This window comes from Phaseolus vulgaris, chromosome 5 (assembly GCF_000499845.2).
Source record: "Phaseolus vulgaris cultivar G19833 chromosome 5, P. vulgaris v2.0, whole genome shotgun sequence".
Classification (NCBI taxonomy): Eukaryota; Viridiplantae; Streptophyta; class Magnoliopsida; order Fabales; family Fabaceae; genus Phaseolus; species Phaseolus vulgaris.
In genome coordinates, this window is record NC_023755.2 from 36,113,535 (window position 1) to 36,131,794 (window position 18,260).

The window sequence follows — 18,260 nt, forward strand, 5'->3', positions numbered from 1 at the left end:
TGAATTGGTATGAGCTAGTTTTTTTGTTTATTTTATTTGTAAGAGTAAAATAAGTCACTCCAACAACAGTAAAAAAGAAAGTGAAAATACACCTTTAGCTTTTAATTTCGGTCCTTTTAGTCAGACAAATTTCAATAGGAAAGAAAACTTGATCTCATGCATGAGTTCAATGAATTTATTGTGTTCAACTTGGTCTCACATCTCACATGAAAATACATGAGTCCTGGCTTGTTTTTAAGTACATTCAGCTTAAAATTGAACCAATAAGAAAACACAGGCGGTTAGAAGAGAGAGAGAGTGGAGTAGGAGTCAGTGATCTAGTGGGTTCCTGCAGCAGACCCCACCTATTCAAATTTATTATTTCATTTGGTTTTATTCAAATTTTCTGGTTGAGCCACCTCTGAAGCCCCACAAGTCCAAACTCCAAAGAGAGCATGAGACAAGTTTGCTGGGACAACATATTGGGTACCACAGAATGAGTTTCTCAATCTGAAATGTTTTCAACAAGGGACAGCCATAAAGCAAGCCAAAGAGACTAATCAATCAGGTTTCTTCATTGAGAAGGAGAAAAGAAAGAGATAGAGACACCCCATGAGAGATAAAAAGTTGCAAAGAGGATCATATCTGAGAAAAAGACTTGACCCTCTTGTGCCAACTTACAACATATAGATTAGATATTACTTTGACAAGAAAGCCTTGATCTTTCGCTGCTCTATGACCTTCTCAATTTAGACTCATATTTATCCAAAACACACACATAGAGAGGTAAGGTAAACACTAAACACAACACATGACACCATATATATACCACTTTTCAAAATTCTTGAGCTCTAGTAATTCATGCCAGAGCAACACCACCTTTTTTTTCATGTAAATTCCATTTGAATTACAACAATGTTTCGGCTTCAGAGGAAGATGATAATGGTCTAAAAAAAGTTTGCATGGCGAGCCACAGAATAGGAGAACTTGGTTTGTCTGAGTCGGGACCTTCAAGTCACCACATCCCTTATGGAGTGCTTAATGGAATTAACACTCCAGTATCAAGCTTAATGTATTCTTCAATAACATCATCCTTTGACTTTGTAGGCATAGCTAAATTCCTTAGGAATATATTTTGGTGATTCATTGTTCAATTCATTTCACAAATACGATTGGTTTGTTCAAATTTATTTTGTTCTGTTTTGTTTTGTTTCTTAGCAATCAAGGATCTGCTTTTGATTTTGGGGAGCTGGAGGAAGCAATTGTTCTGCATGGAGTTAAGGGTAGAAATGATGATAGCAAAGCATGTATGTTTCCGTTTTCATCCCTTGTGCTTTTTTTTTTCTGACGTTAGATAAGCATAACCAACTCTTTCCAAAAGCATAGAGAGAAAAAGAGCTGGTGGGGGGTGAAGGATAAGAAGTTTGAATATGTCTAAAGAATGCGCAGTGGGGGGTTACCATTTCCGATACAATAATGATTCTGAGACAATAGACTTGGATGGCGTGGGGTTACAATCTTAGAAACTGACCTCCTTTGCATGATTTACTGACTCCATAACTGATGAAAAGTTGGATTAGGTTCCTCTGCCTTTTTGTTGTTGTTATAATTGAAAGTCCTCTAGTCTTTATTTTGGTAATCTTCAACCCCTTCGGTTGGTGATCCTCTTGAGATTTTGCTTTTGTGATTCTTGCAGCTTTATTCACAGCCAGACCTGCAGCTACACTGGAAATGTTCCCTTCATGGCCAATGAGATTCCAACAAACCCCAAGAGTACTAGTCTCCTACTTCTCCATCTTTGACCATTTATTTAAACATGCTTAATTGCTTATGCTTACAAGTTCAAGAAATCTCAATATTTTTATATTCCTTTTATTGTGAAAATGATATTCTCCAAATCCCCAGCCTTGTAATTTGATATTATTTCTTCTATACCGGCTCTGATAGCAAATATGTGAGGTGATTTTCATTTTTTAGTTGAATTATCTGAATCAACAAAATTTGGTGGCTTTCCACGTACAGGGTGGTTCAAAGTCAGGAGGGGAAAGCACTGATTCAGGTCTTTCCAGCAAAACTGAGCCCCCCTTTGAGGCAGAATCTCCCATGAGTAAAAAGGCATCTTCTTCAGATCACCAGGCTTTTGATCAGCAGCATCTGCAGCACAGACAGCAACTTCAACAGGATATGGCAAGCGATGCCGCAAGAACAGCCTCTTCACAGAATCAATCAGCAGCCAAATCACAAGAAAAGGTCTCTCTCATTCAGGGTCTCTTTTCTTTTTTGTCTCAAAATAGTTTTTTGAAGCAATCTTATTGAAAATACCATCATTTACTAAATATGAGCACTTTTATCTGAATCTTAATTCACCATGTTATAAAGTAGTCTTTCCAGGAGACTAAACTCCAGTTGGTCTCTCCATAGGGTCTAGACCTCAAGAAAGGTCATTAAACCACTGTTTTTCACTGTTAATCTCTCAGTTCTCTCTTTCCATATCCCCAAAACTTGGGGAAAGTTGGCCTTTTAAATGCTATTTTTACTGTTTTGATCTGTCCCTCCTCTTCCTCTCTCTCTCTCTCTCTCTTGTATCTTCACAGAGAAGGCACAGATCCCAACAGCTTTCAGAAAATCAAATGAACACAGAGTTTTCCTGATTCCTGAACGATTTTCTGATGAATGTCTGACATGAAATATGATAGAGATATACTGAGAGAGATGTGGACAAAGTACGAACAAAAAAAAAATTGAGAATCTTTTCAGTACTTATCAACGCTTCTCATTAAAGTGACCCCCTCACTTGGCTCAATATAGAGAAAACTTGTGTTCTTCTCTAGAGTCAAATTTGGAGTTCGAAATCTAAACCAAAGTATACACCAAAACAATGGATGGTAACGATGCTTTTTGCTACCCTTATCATATTGATGATTGCATGACTCTAGAGAAATGGCCCAAGGGACCTCAGGATTCAGAAATGCTTCCCAGAGTGAGCACTTATGTGTCATGTTTTGTTTTGAATTAAGAGTTTAACACTTTTGCTTTTACTAAAACTCAGATAGATGGGATGAAGTTGAGTAATATTTAACAGTTTCTTCTTTGCCTCTCTCATTTATTTGGTTACTAATATGATCACATTTTCTGGTTTGTAGTCCTAAGTTCTACAATGTGCTGAGCAAATTAACATTCTCTCTGCATCTCACTATTTTCATTTCTTTTCCTTCTGAAATCATCAATGTCTTTTAAATAATGTTTTTTGGATCCTTGCAGAGAAAGGGAGCTGGTTCAACATCAGAGAAACCACTTGATGCAAAGGTTATTAACTAGTTTTCCGAACTCTTTCTTTTTCTCTCTATTTTTTCATTATGAGGTTTTACATAGAATCTAAAGTAAGATTTTGTTGCTATCCTCAGACTCTAAGACGTTTAGCTCAAAACAGAGAGGCTGCAAGGAAAAGCCGTCTCAGGAAAAAGGTGTGTCCTACAAATTGTGTACAAACTCAATTAGTTGTTGAGAAATGAACATGTATAATATCGCAGAAAGTGGAAACTGCAAAAGAGATCTATAATTTACTGCATTTTCCTTTTGTGTATGGAACAGGCTTATGTGCAGCAACTAGAATCAAGTAGATTAAAGCTTACCCAGATAGAACAAGAACTCCAAAGAGCACGCTCTCAGGTTCTGTAGTAATGTATTACATTTTATTTTATATTTAACTTTTTTTTTTACTTTTGATGATTATTATTTGAGTTGTTAATTTGTAGGGCTTGTTCGTGGATTGTGGTGGTGTTGGAGGCAATGTAAGCTCTGGTGAGTTTATCTTGCTGTTTTGAAATGGAGTGCCATTTTCTAATTCCCCAAACTGAGAAACACATCTTTGGAATACCAAATAAAATTCAAAGTTCAATTTTTTGATATCCTGGTTCAAATTTTAATGAAATCTCTGCATTTGACCAAAATCTGTGGCTAGATAATTCGGGTTTGAATAATAAAATCAAAAGTTTATGTTTTGAATTTGATAATGCTAACATATTGTATGTCTAGATGTACGACCTTTTCATAACATATATAAACTATAAAAGCCACTTTACATGCTTCGGCTTTTCAGAGAAGAGAATTATTCCATTCTGATACTGCTCTTTTGGACCTATGGTAAAATAATAATTCATTTTAAATCCTTATAAATAGAAACACACTTTCTAATGAAAAGGAAATGCACTATATGTTATGATTAATCAATTTATCTATGCAAGGAATTAAAATAGTGCCTAGTGTTTCATTAGTGGTCACATTGCACTGGTCACCAAATCAACCAACATTTCAACAGTAAAATATACAAGAACAATACTAGAAAGTAACGGCACCACATAGTATATTGTAGGTTAATATTACATTGATATAATCAATCATAGCAATTATAGATTAAGTAATGATAAGTAACAAGACTGGTTTTGTTATGCAGCAGGAGCCGCAATGTTTGACATGGAATATGGACGATGGTTAGAAGAAGACCACAGGCTAATGGGAGAGCTCCGGAACGGGTTGCAAGTACCCTTATCAGATAGTGATATGAGAGTGATGGTGGATGGATATCTCTCCCACTATGATGAGATTTTCAGGGTCAAGGGTGTGGCTGCTAAATCAGATGTGTTTCACCTTATCAATGGCATGTGGACTTCCCAAGCTGAACGTTGCTTTCTCTGGATTGGTGGTTTTAGACCCTCTGATCTCATCACGGTGTGTGCACTATACATCCCTTAGATAAAGAAAAAAATCAATAAAAACAATGTTCATAACAGTAATGACAAAGAGTGCAAAGTTTGTGGAATCCATATATTGCTTAATGTAGTAAAGATAATTAATGGCATAGACAAGGATCATGCTAATTTATTTGGTCACTTCAAGTCTCAAGGGTGAGTCGTTTTCTTTTGATTTTGGAAATTGAGGGTATCATTTTTTTGGAGAACGAGATAAAGAACTTTTTCGGTAACAGCATTGCTTTACTGTTATTAGTAATTTGTCCCATGTCAGTGGTTGTGGCAGTGAATAACTGCTCCAATGTCGTAGGGAAATTTGCAGCTGATAATTACTAATTTTACTAATTGCCATTAACATAACTCATCAAACATTATAATTCTTAATTTCTTAAGCACTGTACTGTATTCAAGACCGACACATAGGATAGTACTATATTAATATTAATATTGTTGTTTTGGTCAGATGCTGATTCAACAATTGGAGCCACTAGCTGAGCAACAGATAATGGGGATGTATGGCTTGAGACACTCATCACAGCAAGCAGAAGAAGCACTCTCTCAGGGCCTTGAACAGTTGCAGCAATCTCTGGTGGACACCATTGCTGGAGGCCCAGTTGTTGATGGTGTGCAACAAATGGTCGTTGCCATGAGCAAACTAGCCAATCTTGAAGGATTTGTTCGTCAGGTAAAACAAACTTTAAATTTTGCATACACATTTCAATCAATAATATATAGAATACAGTGAAGAAATGTATTAGAAAATGAGTTACAAGTTTTTTCTTTGAACAGATTTGGTTGGTCAAATTTTTCTTTTTTCTCCTCTTGGGTGAATTAAATATCTTTTTAAGTACAAAATGTGGTTGGGAGATTGACATATGTGTTTACCACATATGTGTGAGATGCAGTTTCTGTTTAACTAATGATTTCCTGTGCTTTTGTCAAAATTTGATTTGAATGTGTGTGACTTCTCCACTTTAATTTTTGGGATTTAAATGCTAATTGGCTTATAAACTTGATTGTTGAAAATGGAAACCATGTTAATTGCACTTAGGCAATGGCTTCTTTTGCCTTCTTTTGACTTTTGGAAAAAAAGTTCTAGGATAGTTATGACACTTTATTACGCTTTTAACTGTTTCTGCATAAAGATTAGAAATAAATCCATGATTAGTTAGTAACAGTTGAAATGGTACTTTATTTCTAGACCATATATTTGGTTTGCTTTTTTAGACCTCAAATTTGTGATGTTTATCACAGCTAATATTCTTTTGATGATCACTTTATTTGTTTGAACTTGAAAATAATTAATTCCGCCCCCAAATATTCCATTTATTTTTTACATGTGTTGCTTCCATTTTATATGATTTTTTTGCTTAATTATATATACAGATAACTTAGCTTGGTTAATTAACTTAAATTATCTTATCTGTCATCACCTATATATATATGAATTGCTTTCGTTTTCTTATAAGTTAGAACATACTTGTTTATCAAAGTATTGGGTTTGGGCATCTGATATAATTTTTCCATGTTAAATGTCTCAGTCAGAAGTTGGTTTAGAAAGCGATGGCTAAGTTGAAAAAGAAAACCCTTCATTACCATTTTAAAAAGACAATGTCATAGAGAAGATTTCTAATTTATTAAATTGCAGGGTTGCAGTAGAAAATAAATTATTCTACAATATTCAATTATTAGTAATTGAATGAAATTTATTTGATTAGCCAACATTTAATATGTTTTAGTTTTAATTTAATTACTTATACACAGAATAACAGTCTCCATAATTCTTAATAAAGTATTGCAGTACTTTTTTAGAACAACAAACACTTTCTCTTGTGAGTGACCAATATTAATAATGTTAAAGGAAGATTAACTCTACACTATTTTTTTGGGTTATTTGTGATTCATTAACTCCATGAAGGGTTCATGTTTATTTATGAATTGAAGGCTGATAATTTGAGGCAACAAACACTTCATCAGTTATGTCGATTACTCACAGTTCGTCAAGCTGCAAGATGTTTCATTGTCATTGGAGAATACTATGGACGTCTTCGAGCCCTTAGTTCTCTCTGGGCATCTAGACCAAGAGAGTAAGTGATTCATAATTCTATTACAATTTTCTCAGTCATCAAAAATTTGAATTTTATTTTATATTTTTAAGTTTATCTATAGTTTCTAATATATATATATATATATATGCTCCAGTAACCATTTTTGTTTTTGAATAATGAAACAGGAGTTTGATCGGTGATGATAACTCATGTCAAACAACAACCGAAATGCAAGTGGTCCAACATTCTCAGAACCATTTCTCAAGTTTCTGAGAGATGTAATTAAAACCCATTAGCATGAAATTAAGAAGCTTGTTATATGTGGTTGGGCTGCTTTACAATGATGAATGTCAGTGTTTTCTTCAAGAAATATTTATTTATTTTTCTTTTCAATCTCCTATGGGCCCTAGTGTTTTTATGATTGTAAATGTAAAAAATTTAGCTTTTATGTGCATGCAAGATGAGAAAGCTCCCACCTTTAGCTAAAAAGAAAATAGAAAAAAAAATTGCATTTTATGAGAAGGTTATGTGTGTATATATATATATATATATATATATGGCCTGGATATATATGTAGATAAATTATCCTAATATTAACTCTATGCCTAGTTAGGTGTTATTTCTTGTTTTTCTAACATTTAATATAACAATATATATTTATATGTTAATACCTCACTTGATTATTTTTTTTATCAGCAAAATGACCTCACAAAAACATAGACAAATGGGGAATATCATGATTAATGATTTCACAAAAACATATCAAGTGGACACAAATGGGAGGAATAGATAGAAAGAAAAAAGAGGTTGTTGAGTTGCATTTATGTTGGTAGTGATTAATAATGAAAAGGAAAAAGGGGTATGAGTAAAGAACATATTGTCTTATTGAGGTGGTTCATTGCACAACTTGGTGTCTAAAAAAGAAGGTTTGTTTATGTTTTGCAAATGGAGAGAAGAAGAAGTGCTTTATCTTGATTATTATGAGATGGTTTGCAATTTAAGTTTAGTTTATGTGTGAAAAATAGGGGAAAAAAGAAAGTGGAGGGAAAAGAGTTGAAAGTGAAGATGGATGTTTTTGTTTTTTAGTTTCTTTTGAACAGAGATAGAATATTGAGAAAAAATTGGATTTTATGAAGAATGCAAAAGCATCTGTGATGAGTGTCTGAGTTTGATGGAGAGAATTGCATGTAATTTACACTCCCATGGGTCCCCTTCACTATCAGACAGCATTTATACTCATCTCATCTTTATTCTTAACAGGTGTATTCATTGTTTCAATAACTTCATCTTCCCAAACATATAAAATATGTCAGATTTATCACAATAGAGTGACAGCACACAGAAATAAAAACAAAACAAAAACTAAATATCCTCATGAATATTATTATTATTTAATCATATATTATTTTTTATGATAACTTTAGCTATCTTGTGAGATTGTTTCAGAGGATTAAGTAATAAAAACATCACAAATGTAATTTTTAATTATTTTATACATCATTAATAATATTCATATTATATTTAACTTAAATACCAATATTAATTAGGAATTTATGTTTTACAATAAAGTAGAAGGAAGGTAATGTCAATGTCACCTTAAGTTTATAATATCTATTAGATATATTTTCTTTAAAGAGACTTATCTTCTTCTGCAGATCTAGAATTCAAGACCAATTCCTTTTCAATGTGTGTTTTGTTTTTGTTGGTCACCCATTTAACATAATTCTGTATATTTCAAATTGGATTACGATTGATATACTGTATCTGCAATTAAAAGTGTTGTCTTATAATAAAAAAATTACTCATAAAAGTAAAAATGTTATTCCCCTTTTTTAAAAATAGTTTTTTCAAACTCAACAACAACCATAATAGTGATTTTGTAGGTCAAATAATTATTCATAAACAAAATGTTATAATATATATGTATATATGATTAGATATGAATTAATTAATCCATTGCACAAATCTGTAAGTTTTGCCATCTTTTAGAGTGATCTTAATGTGTAAAAATCAGAATTCAGATCTAGATGATAATTTGATTTAATTTATATAAAAGAATTAATGCAAATATGATTTTATTGTTAATAAAATAATTTCATTCTAAATATTATATTGATTGCTCTGTTTCTTCCATATATAAATATTTTAATAAATAGTTATGTAATTAAAATTTATTATAAATAAATATAAAGATATTTTATTTATAATAAATTATTTTAAAAAAATGTATTTGATCAAATATGTTTTAAATCTTTTATTAATTTATAGGATAAATCTTCTACCATAATAAGAAGTTAATATATATATATATATATATATATATATATATATATATATATATATTAAATACTACTATTCACCTTAACTCAAATACACAAGACATGCATGAAGACTACGTGTGAATAAAATTTTTTACGCGCATAAACATCTCCCGACAAAAAAATAGAAACATAATGCAAAATTTATAAGAATCAAAAAGTATTTTTTTTCATTGAATATAACATATAAAATGTTATTATTATCATTAAATTTTTTTTAATAAATTTATTTTGTATATTAATTTTAATGCTATTTTCAAAAATTTTATCATATATATATATATATATATTTCTTATAATTTTTTAAACGAGTAACATAAATTCTAAAATAATTTATAATAATATCTATGTATATAATTTTTCAAATTGTTAAATCATATTAAATATTAACTACAAATAATAAAATAGTAAACTTGATTTTAATATTTTATTCCTTATTTTTCCTTTAAATTTAGTCTTTAAAATTTTAAATACATGTAATTCCATTTAATTTTTTATTTTAAAACATTTACTATTTTTTTTGGAGAATAAATTAAAATGTAAATATAAGATAAATACATGTTTTGTGTTTTCCAAATTATTAAACTATAGCTTATAAAACTTATGAAAGATGTTCCTTACCATCTCAATAGCAACTGAAAGAAAGAAACTAATTAATCACTTCAAAAGTAAATAAAAAATTATAAAGATGATCTATGTCTTGGAGTGTATTAAATAATTTCAATAAAATAAACATTGTTTTTTTTATTATCTGAGAAGATTAGATTGATGAAAAAATATATTAGAATTAAAAAATATTTTCATTATAGAGAATGACCATTAAAGATAATTAATTTGATATTTATAATTCAAATTTTGATGAAAATCCCTTATTCTTCTATTCAAGGAAATAAAACTTATTCAAAGCGGAGCTTAAGACAAAATAAAAATAAAAATATGCACTTTATGCAATCACAATTCTTCTTTAACCTTAATATCGAAGTGGTAGTATATGTGATATACACTCACTAATTTTTTTTGCTTTAAATATTTTTAATATATATTTTTATTTTATTTAGTTTTTAGCATAGAAAATAAATATTATACATGTATAGGAAATACGAACCACAATTACCATTCTCATGCATACTATACACTTTTTTATATATGAAAATATAATACATTTCTTCTAATTGTTGAGATATCAACTTAATAGTTCTCTTTACATAAACATGAATATAAAAAAAATTATTAATTAATATTTTATATTACAAATTGTAAAAAATTATTGTTATTTATACAATTAAATTTAAATTTATTATGAATAAATATATCAACCTCAACAATTAATTTCATCAAATGTAATGATGTAGATTAGTTTTGTTAATCACATCTCTCAAACTGTCACTTGTCATTTGCAAATATGTATGCTTGTTGAAACTTTCCAGAATTTACAACTATATTTAATATAAATCATAAATCATCAAAAATCCAAATTTTATAAAATTAGCAGTTAAGATTTGGTATAAATCCTTCACTTACAAAATATTATTTTTTAGTTTTGATGAGGTGAGATGAATAAATTTATCATAAATAGTTAAATTAAATCTTATTTTTTGGTTACATATAAATTTATAGATTAATATTTTGTATTTTTTTAGTAAAAATTCAGTTCTTATAAACCATAAGAAAAAAAATACAGATTATAAATTAATAGAAATAAAATAAAGAGATTATAACGAACTTTAAAACTTATACGTGCATGCATGTTAATATTTACGTGTGAATTGGGCCGGTGGGCACACATCGCACATGCATATTCGAATAAAACCAAAAAACGGTTAACGTAAAGAACTCGAACTCATGCACTTCATGCAGAATAGCTTCAAAAAAACAATAATGATTTTTTTTCACTCTATTTTATAAACAAATCGGTTTAGTCTTTATCATAAGTATAAAATGAAAATATTCAGTCAAATTTTAGTTATTTTAAATTTAAATATTTTTTAAAATTCAAGTTACATTAGTTATATGAATTAAATTATTAGAAAATTAATATATGAGAAGTTTTTTTCATTAATTATCCTTCTATATTGAATATTTAGGATGATTTTTTTTTTAATTTATTCAGTCTAGTTAGAGTTACCAGTTATTAGCATTTTATATGAAAATATCTAATTTAAATTTAATGTATATCTACAGCTGTTTTCAAAAAAATTATTTTAATATTTTAAATATTGAGATATTTATTTAAAATATTTTCTTCATAAACACATTAATTATATATATATAATTAGAAAGGAAAAAACATCTACATTTCTACAAATTTTTAATTTTATATATCTTGTGTTTGTATTAAACTTAATTTTTTTTATTCTTTACTAATATGATAATTTTATTTTTTGAAAATTTGAGTTTTTGTTCACCTTTCTTGTTAAAAAATTAAATGAATATATAAGTATATTATCATATCTCATGAAAAATATTTAAATATGAATTTGTGAATAAAACATATTAGTAATAAAAGACTAATAACCAAGTAGTATTTTTTTTTTAATTACCCATGACATTTTTTCATATCCAAAAAAGAAACAATTCTGGAAATAATATAGAAAAATTAATGTACAGTTGTATAGATTTTTTAAAAACTTTAGACTATCACACACCCTAGATTATATAGATTTGTGACCTTGTAAACATCAAATATCAAAATGCTAATCAAATTTATGCAGAAATACATATCACACTTAACATATCAAAATACTAATCAAATTTATGCAGAAATACATCACACTTAACACAAAGTACTCATAAGGATCCTTATTACAAACCAGGGAAATTAAAATTGAAATAACAGGTGCAAGTCTCAAAATAACAAATACAATACTAATAATAATGATAAATAACTTATTTTTTTTCTTCCATTGTCCATATTTCAAAATATACTAGCATTTTTAGATCTTGATAAACGGGTTCAGGTGCATCTTCCATCATACATTCACTTTATTCCTTTCTTTCACATGTGCTTGCTAATCTTCTGATGTCTGCCATTGATTCTTGTTCACCAGGTTGCGCTTTGAGCCCTCTTCAATTTCTTCAGCTTCTCTGTCCTCTTTTCAGCCATTGTTGAGGGTTTTCTCTGAGATATCTGCATCAATATATTATAATTATACAGATATTATAATTCACTAAACCTGCAATATGCATTGAGAAAGTAGACTACACTCAAAAACTGTCATTCACTCACAAGGTTATCAGATACTGCAACTTTTCCAAATTTACAATAATTATCTCAAAAATCATATCATATTAATAATGATTTTAGAATGATTGCCAGTGTAAAAGTTTTTAAGACCATTAATTTGAATATTTAACACTAATTATATTTGAAACACAATCACTTACAGCTTCTTTCCTCTTGAGTTCATCAGCAGCCTATTGCAGATGTAAATGAATATAAAATATGTTAAGACACCAAAAAAACATGAATAATTAAGAAAGAAAAAAATAAGAACCCTCAATTTCAATATTGTGTACCAGAACTGTTTTGAGCTTTTCATTTTCATCTTTCAGATGATTCAGCTCTGCTTCAAGCTCCACAGTATAAGCCTGCATCAGAAGATTTTAACATAAGGGAAAGGACCTTGAATGCAAGCCAAAACCATCCCAAGAAATTTTGCATGGTGACTAGTGAATCATATCTAAAAAGATATGGTAAAAATGAACAAAAAATTGATTAGATGGAATATTAGAGGTACCATATATACTAGGTGATTAATTAATAAGTAGCAAACATATGAATCTGATGTATAAGAAAGAGTAGCTTATGATGACTATAAAAACCTGTCTTCTTGCTCGAGATCGTGCTGCTGATTCTCGATTCTTCAGCATTCTGCGCTGCCTCCTCTCTATTACCTCTTCAGGAGGACCACTAATGATCCTTTTTTTGCCTTTCCCACTTGATTCTCCCAAGTTTTGAGAATGAGTAGCAGGTGCAGTGGGGAGATTCCTTAAAACTAAGGTGTTATTCTGTGGCAGCATTGGATGTGGTTCAAATCTATTACTAGGAACATTAGATCCAGTAGTTCCTATTAATATATAGCTTGTATTAAATGGTACATTGCTTGGAATGTTACCAAAATTATTCTGAGGCAATATAGTAGTGAATAGTGTTGATTCTCGTACAACCCCAGCTTTTACTAGGAATTCCTCCAGAGTTATTTCTCCAAATGTGGGTTGCTTTTCGAGTGTTTCATTCTTGTCAGCCTCATTGTGCTGCTTTGGTTGGCTTTTTTGGATCTGAGACCAAACCTCATCAACAGTTTTCTTGCAAATTGGGGGAGGGACAGAGAATGAGCCTGGCTGGGGAATGGTGGGTTCTGGTGCAACGCTTTTGTTCTTTGCAGCTTCCTCATAGACGGGTAGTGGTGGGATTTCTTCTGCGTTCCAAATGCTGGCTATGAATTCATCCATGCTCATTGATCCTAAGCTCTTTCCGTTCTTGCCGCTCACCTCCTCAAGGGTGAGTGAGAGTACTGAATTTTGTTGGTTCAGTTGAGAAAATGCAGCTTCTGTGTCTTGCAATGGCACCTCTTGCTCTGATTGTTGGAAATTCATGAGTGCAGATGAAAGGGCTATAAGAAACAGTTATTGCCTCAGAAATCACCACTATTTAAGGCCAAAAAAAGACAGAAAACTTTAAATGCATTAAAAATTAGCTGTTACCGATGCTTCACCAGATTTAAACTCTTACAAAATTGACATGCATCAGTAGCTAACTTGTATAAAGCACATCTGTATGAATTTTTAACTAACCCCAAGATCCCCAAAAGACAAAGAAAAATGTCATTTATTCATCAGAAAACTCAGATTATGCAAATTGATGCTCTACTGGGAGTGTACCAGTTGCATGCAACATGCAATCATGCATCTGAGTATGATCCATATGATAGAAGCAGATTAGGGGAAGAACAGAAGCAAAATCATATAATGCAGTTGGAAGGGGAAAAGAAAATTAAAGCAAGAGAAGGGTACCTGTGTAGAAACAGAAGGAAGAGAGTGAGTTCTGAAGAGAAAGATGTGGAAGTAAATATAGGGAGAGGAATAAAGAAGGAGGAAGAACAAAGTGAAAGAAAGGGAGAGATTAAAGAGAAGAGTACACTACATAGAGACAAGGCTTTAACTGCCATTGGTATAATTTTGAAACAGCATTTGTTTCACTCAGTTTCTGGCATTACTTTATCATTGCCACGTTCTGAGCTATCAACCGTTTTCACCTTACCACAAGTTCTGTTTTTCATTTATTTTCATTTTAAAGCATCTACCTCTTCAATGTCTCTTGTCCTGTTTCTTGTTCGGTGCATAAAAGATAATACTATTATTTAATCAAGGAATGTTATTTAAACAATATTCTTCAATCAAAAATAAATCATCAACAAAAACTATTCTTTTTACAAGAGAGAAAAATATTTAATGAGCTTTCACTTTTTTCAATTGGTGCAGAGAAAGGTAAATTAAAACCAGCAACGGATTTTTTTTCCTTATCTTACAATTTGGTTTTGAAGTTTTTACTTTCAATTTCTGGAGTTTTTTTTTTAATTTTTAATTCTAATATTCATTTTAAGATTGATAGGTAAAATTTATTTTAGAGGTTTTTTTTTTCTTTCTAAGAGTCATTGTGTTACAAATTACAATACTAGTGGGTGTTATTTAAAATTATCACTTAACCTTTTGTTCATTCATAAGAACTAATTATTTCTATGTAATATTAATAATAATAAAATAATTCTTTTTTATTTTAGAAGGATAGTAATATTTCTTTTGTACAAAAGTCATTGTAAAATTTGATGGAGAGTGTTGCGGTAAGTTGTGGTAAGAATTAATCTTTGAAAATAACTACTTATTATTACAACAATTACTGTAATTATAATAATTACCGAATTATTAAAATTATCATAACTGTGACCATTAATTAGAAACAGTTTATATATATATATATATATATATATATATATATATATATATATTTTTTTATATATATATATATATTAAATTGTATCTTACAAATTAGAAAGTATTTAAAAATAATGTTTCTTATGATGTTGCTTTGATAATTTAAAAATAAAATTATATGCTTAATGTTGTTTCAATTTTTTGTTATTAAATTTACTTATTTGACATCTTTAGATTATTAAAATGGTATTACTATATAAATAATGATAAAAATGGAAAAAGAGGGGGAAAACCACGAAAACCAAAGCATTTTTTTTAAAACAAGGAAAGAAAATAAAAGGCATATTCGTTATGGATTTTTGAAAATATTTTGTTTTTTTCCTCTTCTAACACAAACATAAGACAGCTAAGATTTTTTTAGCCTTGCTTTTTTTTTTTCCCTCTTCTAACACAGACATAAGATACCTAAGATTTATATTCCCTACTTATTATTTAACTAAAAATTATAAATTCACAAAAAACTACAAGTTATTTATCAATTTTATTTACATTTTTAGCTTAAATACTCCAGAGAATTAAAATATTTGATAAAAAAGATTAAAAACATTATTAGTTGTCTTCCAGTGAAAAAAGTATATTACAAAAAAATAAAATAAATATATTTAAAACTTTTAATTTTAAAATATAAAAGGAGTTTAATTCATAAAAATTATTTAAAGAATGCTTTCAAAATATTTTTTTAAATGACGTGACTTAAAGAAATTTAAATATTAATTAAAAAGTATTACATGTTATAAATTCTTAATTTAGTTTGTATAATATTTTTAAATTTTTTTATAGAATCTAGTACTATCAAATTATATAATAAAAAGTCCTGCCAGTTGAAAAAAAATCAATGACATAATTTTACTACAAAGATTTTATGATTGGCATTATGTAAGAAATAGAAGGTAACAAAGTGTTAACATTAAAAAAATTGTAAAATAAACTAACAATTTTTTTTTTTAAGAAAATATATAATAAAATTTTCAAAATATTTTTTTTTTGTTTTTTTTTTAAAAGGTAGTCTGCAACTTGGAGAGTTAGGCCATAATCCATCAGTGGCTTTCAATTTTTATTTTTCTTCTTACGAAATAAGTTTGTTTGTTTTAGCAAAAAATAATTTAAAAAATTGTCTGATGTAACTTATCTTCTGAGGAGAAGAAAAACTCAAAACAAACTCTGATTACTTTGTGGTCACACTCATCTGCATCAGAACCCTTATGTTTGTTAGTGCCTCACATATTCCACCACACTCGAATCTACTTTTCACCACTTTGGTATTACAGTTCTACAGTTTTAGTGTTTCACACATTTTAATTACAGAAAACTAAATGTTCTAAGTATCACAATTATACAATTTTACTCACTTCGTCACATAAACTTTCTCTTTTCATATTTTCTCTCTATGATGTTGTGCTAGTAAAATAAAATACAAAAAAAATATATTATATTTTTTATAAAAAAATTCATATGCTTATAAGTTGATTAATTTAAAATTTATTTATAAAAAATCTTTTTATTGATATAATAGACTTTCATAAAGAATGTTTTTAGAATTATTTATAAATAAGTATAGAAGTGTCAGCCTAATTAAAATCTCAAATTGCATAATAATAATAATGCTTAACATAAAATCTTTATTTTAAAATAAAAATAATCTGTGTTATTGACATAACATTGTAAAAGAGATTAAGGTTGTTTTAATATGTCTTAGACTTTGCAATCTGAATTGGATTCGCCTGCAGTAGTGCAAGGCGTGTTTGGATGTCCTTTTTTTGGTTGGCTTTATTGTATGGCCTTTTATGTTATAGGCCCGAGTAAAGGTGTCAATCGAGTCTAAATTTTAAATATATTATAATTTTAATTGTTATTTGATTGGAAATTTTATATTTATTAGAAATTAGAATATTATTTAATAATATATAAGTAGGTATAAATATTATTATATAAGTTTTTTTTAAATAAAAGCTTTTATGCTAGGTATTATTATGCAACTTGTACTAGTTATGTTGACATCTCAATTAACAACAATCATTTGTCATCACATGAAAAAATAGTATTATTAAAAAAATAAAAAATAAAGAAAATATAAAAATATGGGAGATTAAACCAAAACTCATATGTTAACAAAAACGATACATAGGTAGACTATATTTATTCATAAAGAATTATAAGAACAGACTATATGGTAGCATATTATATCAATGAAATTTTTTTCTATGAATAAATCATAAATTAGCCAATTTATCAGCACACACAGTTTCTTTACGAAAAATATGAGTAACCTAATTTTACAAGTTTACTTCTTAATATGATATCAAAATTATTTCAGAGTTTATCCTAACAAGAGTCTCCTAAATTTATCAAACTACCCGTTATTAGACTAGTATTGAACCACTCATAAATATATAATTGTATTACAAAAATTAGAATCCAAAAATAATTTTGAAATAAAAAAAAGTGAAATCTAAAAGGTTAATTATAAATTTCAAAATACGAATTGTTAAGAGAAATTTTGGAATTATAAATTTTTAAAAAACTAAGATTTTTTAAAAACCTGATGAGACTATTTCAATAATTTAGGTTGGAAATTGGTATAGTGAAGGATTCAAACGCCTATGATTTTTAAGGCAATTGCTTCCTGCATGCACCCGATTCCAGCGGAAAAACGAAACTGTCCTAAAAAATAGGTGCATATAAAAATATCTTCCAATTTCCCTTTTTTGAAATGTGTTCTCGATTTTTTTTTCGGAAACAAAATTTTATATTATGAATTTTTTTTATCGGGCTTTTAATTTTTTTTTTCGGATTTTCATTTCCAAAACACAATAATCTCTCTTCAAAGATTTTTTTTTGAAATGTATTATTTTTAATTTTGGATTTTTTTTTCCAAAACTCAATAACCACTTCCAGATTTATTTTTCTGGAATATATTATTTTCAATTCTAAATTTTTATTTCTGAAAAAAGGGCATTTTTGGAAATTAAAAAAAATGTTGTGTGCAGGTTAAAAATGATTGGATGTACGAAGCATTTTCCATTTTTAAGTTGAACTTGGCATGCTGCTGGACCCATAGCCCATTATAATTAGTTATGAAATTAAATTTAAAAATAAAAAAAATCATTTTCAAAATTAAATCACATTAATAAAACTAATTTGAAATTTGAAATCAAATTATTTAATGTATAAATTAT

General features: G+C 28.7%; 2 protein-coding genes across 8 annotated transcripts; one reads left to right on the forward strand and one right to left on the reverse strand.

Moving 5' to 3' along the window:
• Positions 1-265: 265 nt before the first annotated feature.
• Positions 266-7,168, forward strand: LOC137835632 (transcription factor TGA9). 6 transcript variants are annotated; one of them, XM_068644224.1, is made up of 13 exons: positions 298-770; positions 910-1,051; positions 1,198-1,286; positions 1,676-1,752; positions 2,002-2,229; positions 3,241-3,285; positions 3,384-3,443; positions 3,571-3,648; positions 3,735-3,780; positions 4,433-4,707; positions 5,191-5,412; positions 6,672-6,814; positions 6,961-7,168. In XM_068644224.1, exons 2-13 carry the CDS (start codon positions 942-944, stop codon positions 7,046-7,048), a joined length of 1,461 nt encoding a protein of 486 aa, XP_068500325.1. In that variant the 5' UTR covers positions 298-770; positions 910-941; the 3' UTR covers positions 7,049-7,168. The 6 variants fall into 6 exon arrangements, with proteins under 6 accessions (XP_068500323.1, XP_068500325.1, XP_068500327.1 ...); XM_068644226.1 differs by having other exon boundaries at positions 411-770; positions 4,436-4,707; XM_068644223.1 differs by having other exon boundaries at positions 411-765.
• A 4,657-nt stretch (positions 7,169-11,825) lies between these two features.
• On the reverse strand, positions 11,826-14,374 carry LOC137835633 (ABSCISIC ACID-INSENSITIVE 5-like protein 1). 2 transcript variants are annotated; one of them, XM_068644228.1, is made up of 5 exons: positions 14,107-14,374; positions 12,916-13,706; positions 12,610-12,681; positions 12,478-12,507; positions 11,826-12,220 (listed from the first exon to the last, which is right to left on the reverse strand). In XM_068644228.1, exons 2-5 carry the CDS (start codon positions 13,687-13,689, stop codon positions 12,134-12,136), a joined length of 963 nt encoding a protein of 320 aa, XP_068500329.1. In that variant the 5' UTR covers positions 13,690-13,706; positions 14,107-14,374; the 3' UTR covers positions 11,826-12,133. The 2 variants fall into 2 exon arrangements, with proteins under 2 accessions (XP_068500329.1, XP_068500330.1); XM_068644229.1 differs by having other exon boundaries at positions 12,916-13,670; positions 14,107-14,356.
• Between the last annotated feature and the right edge of the window lie 3,886 nt (positions 14,375-18,260).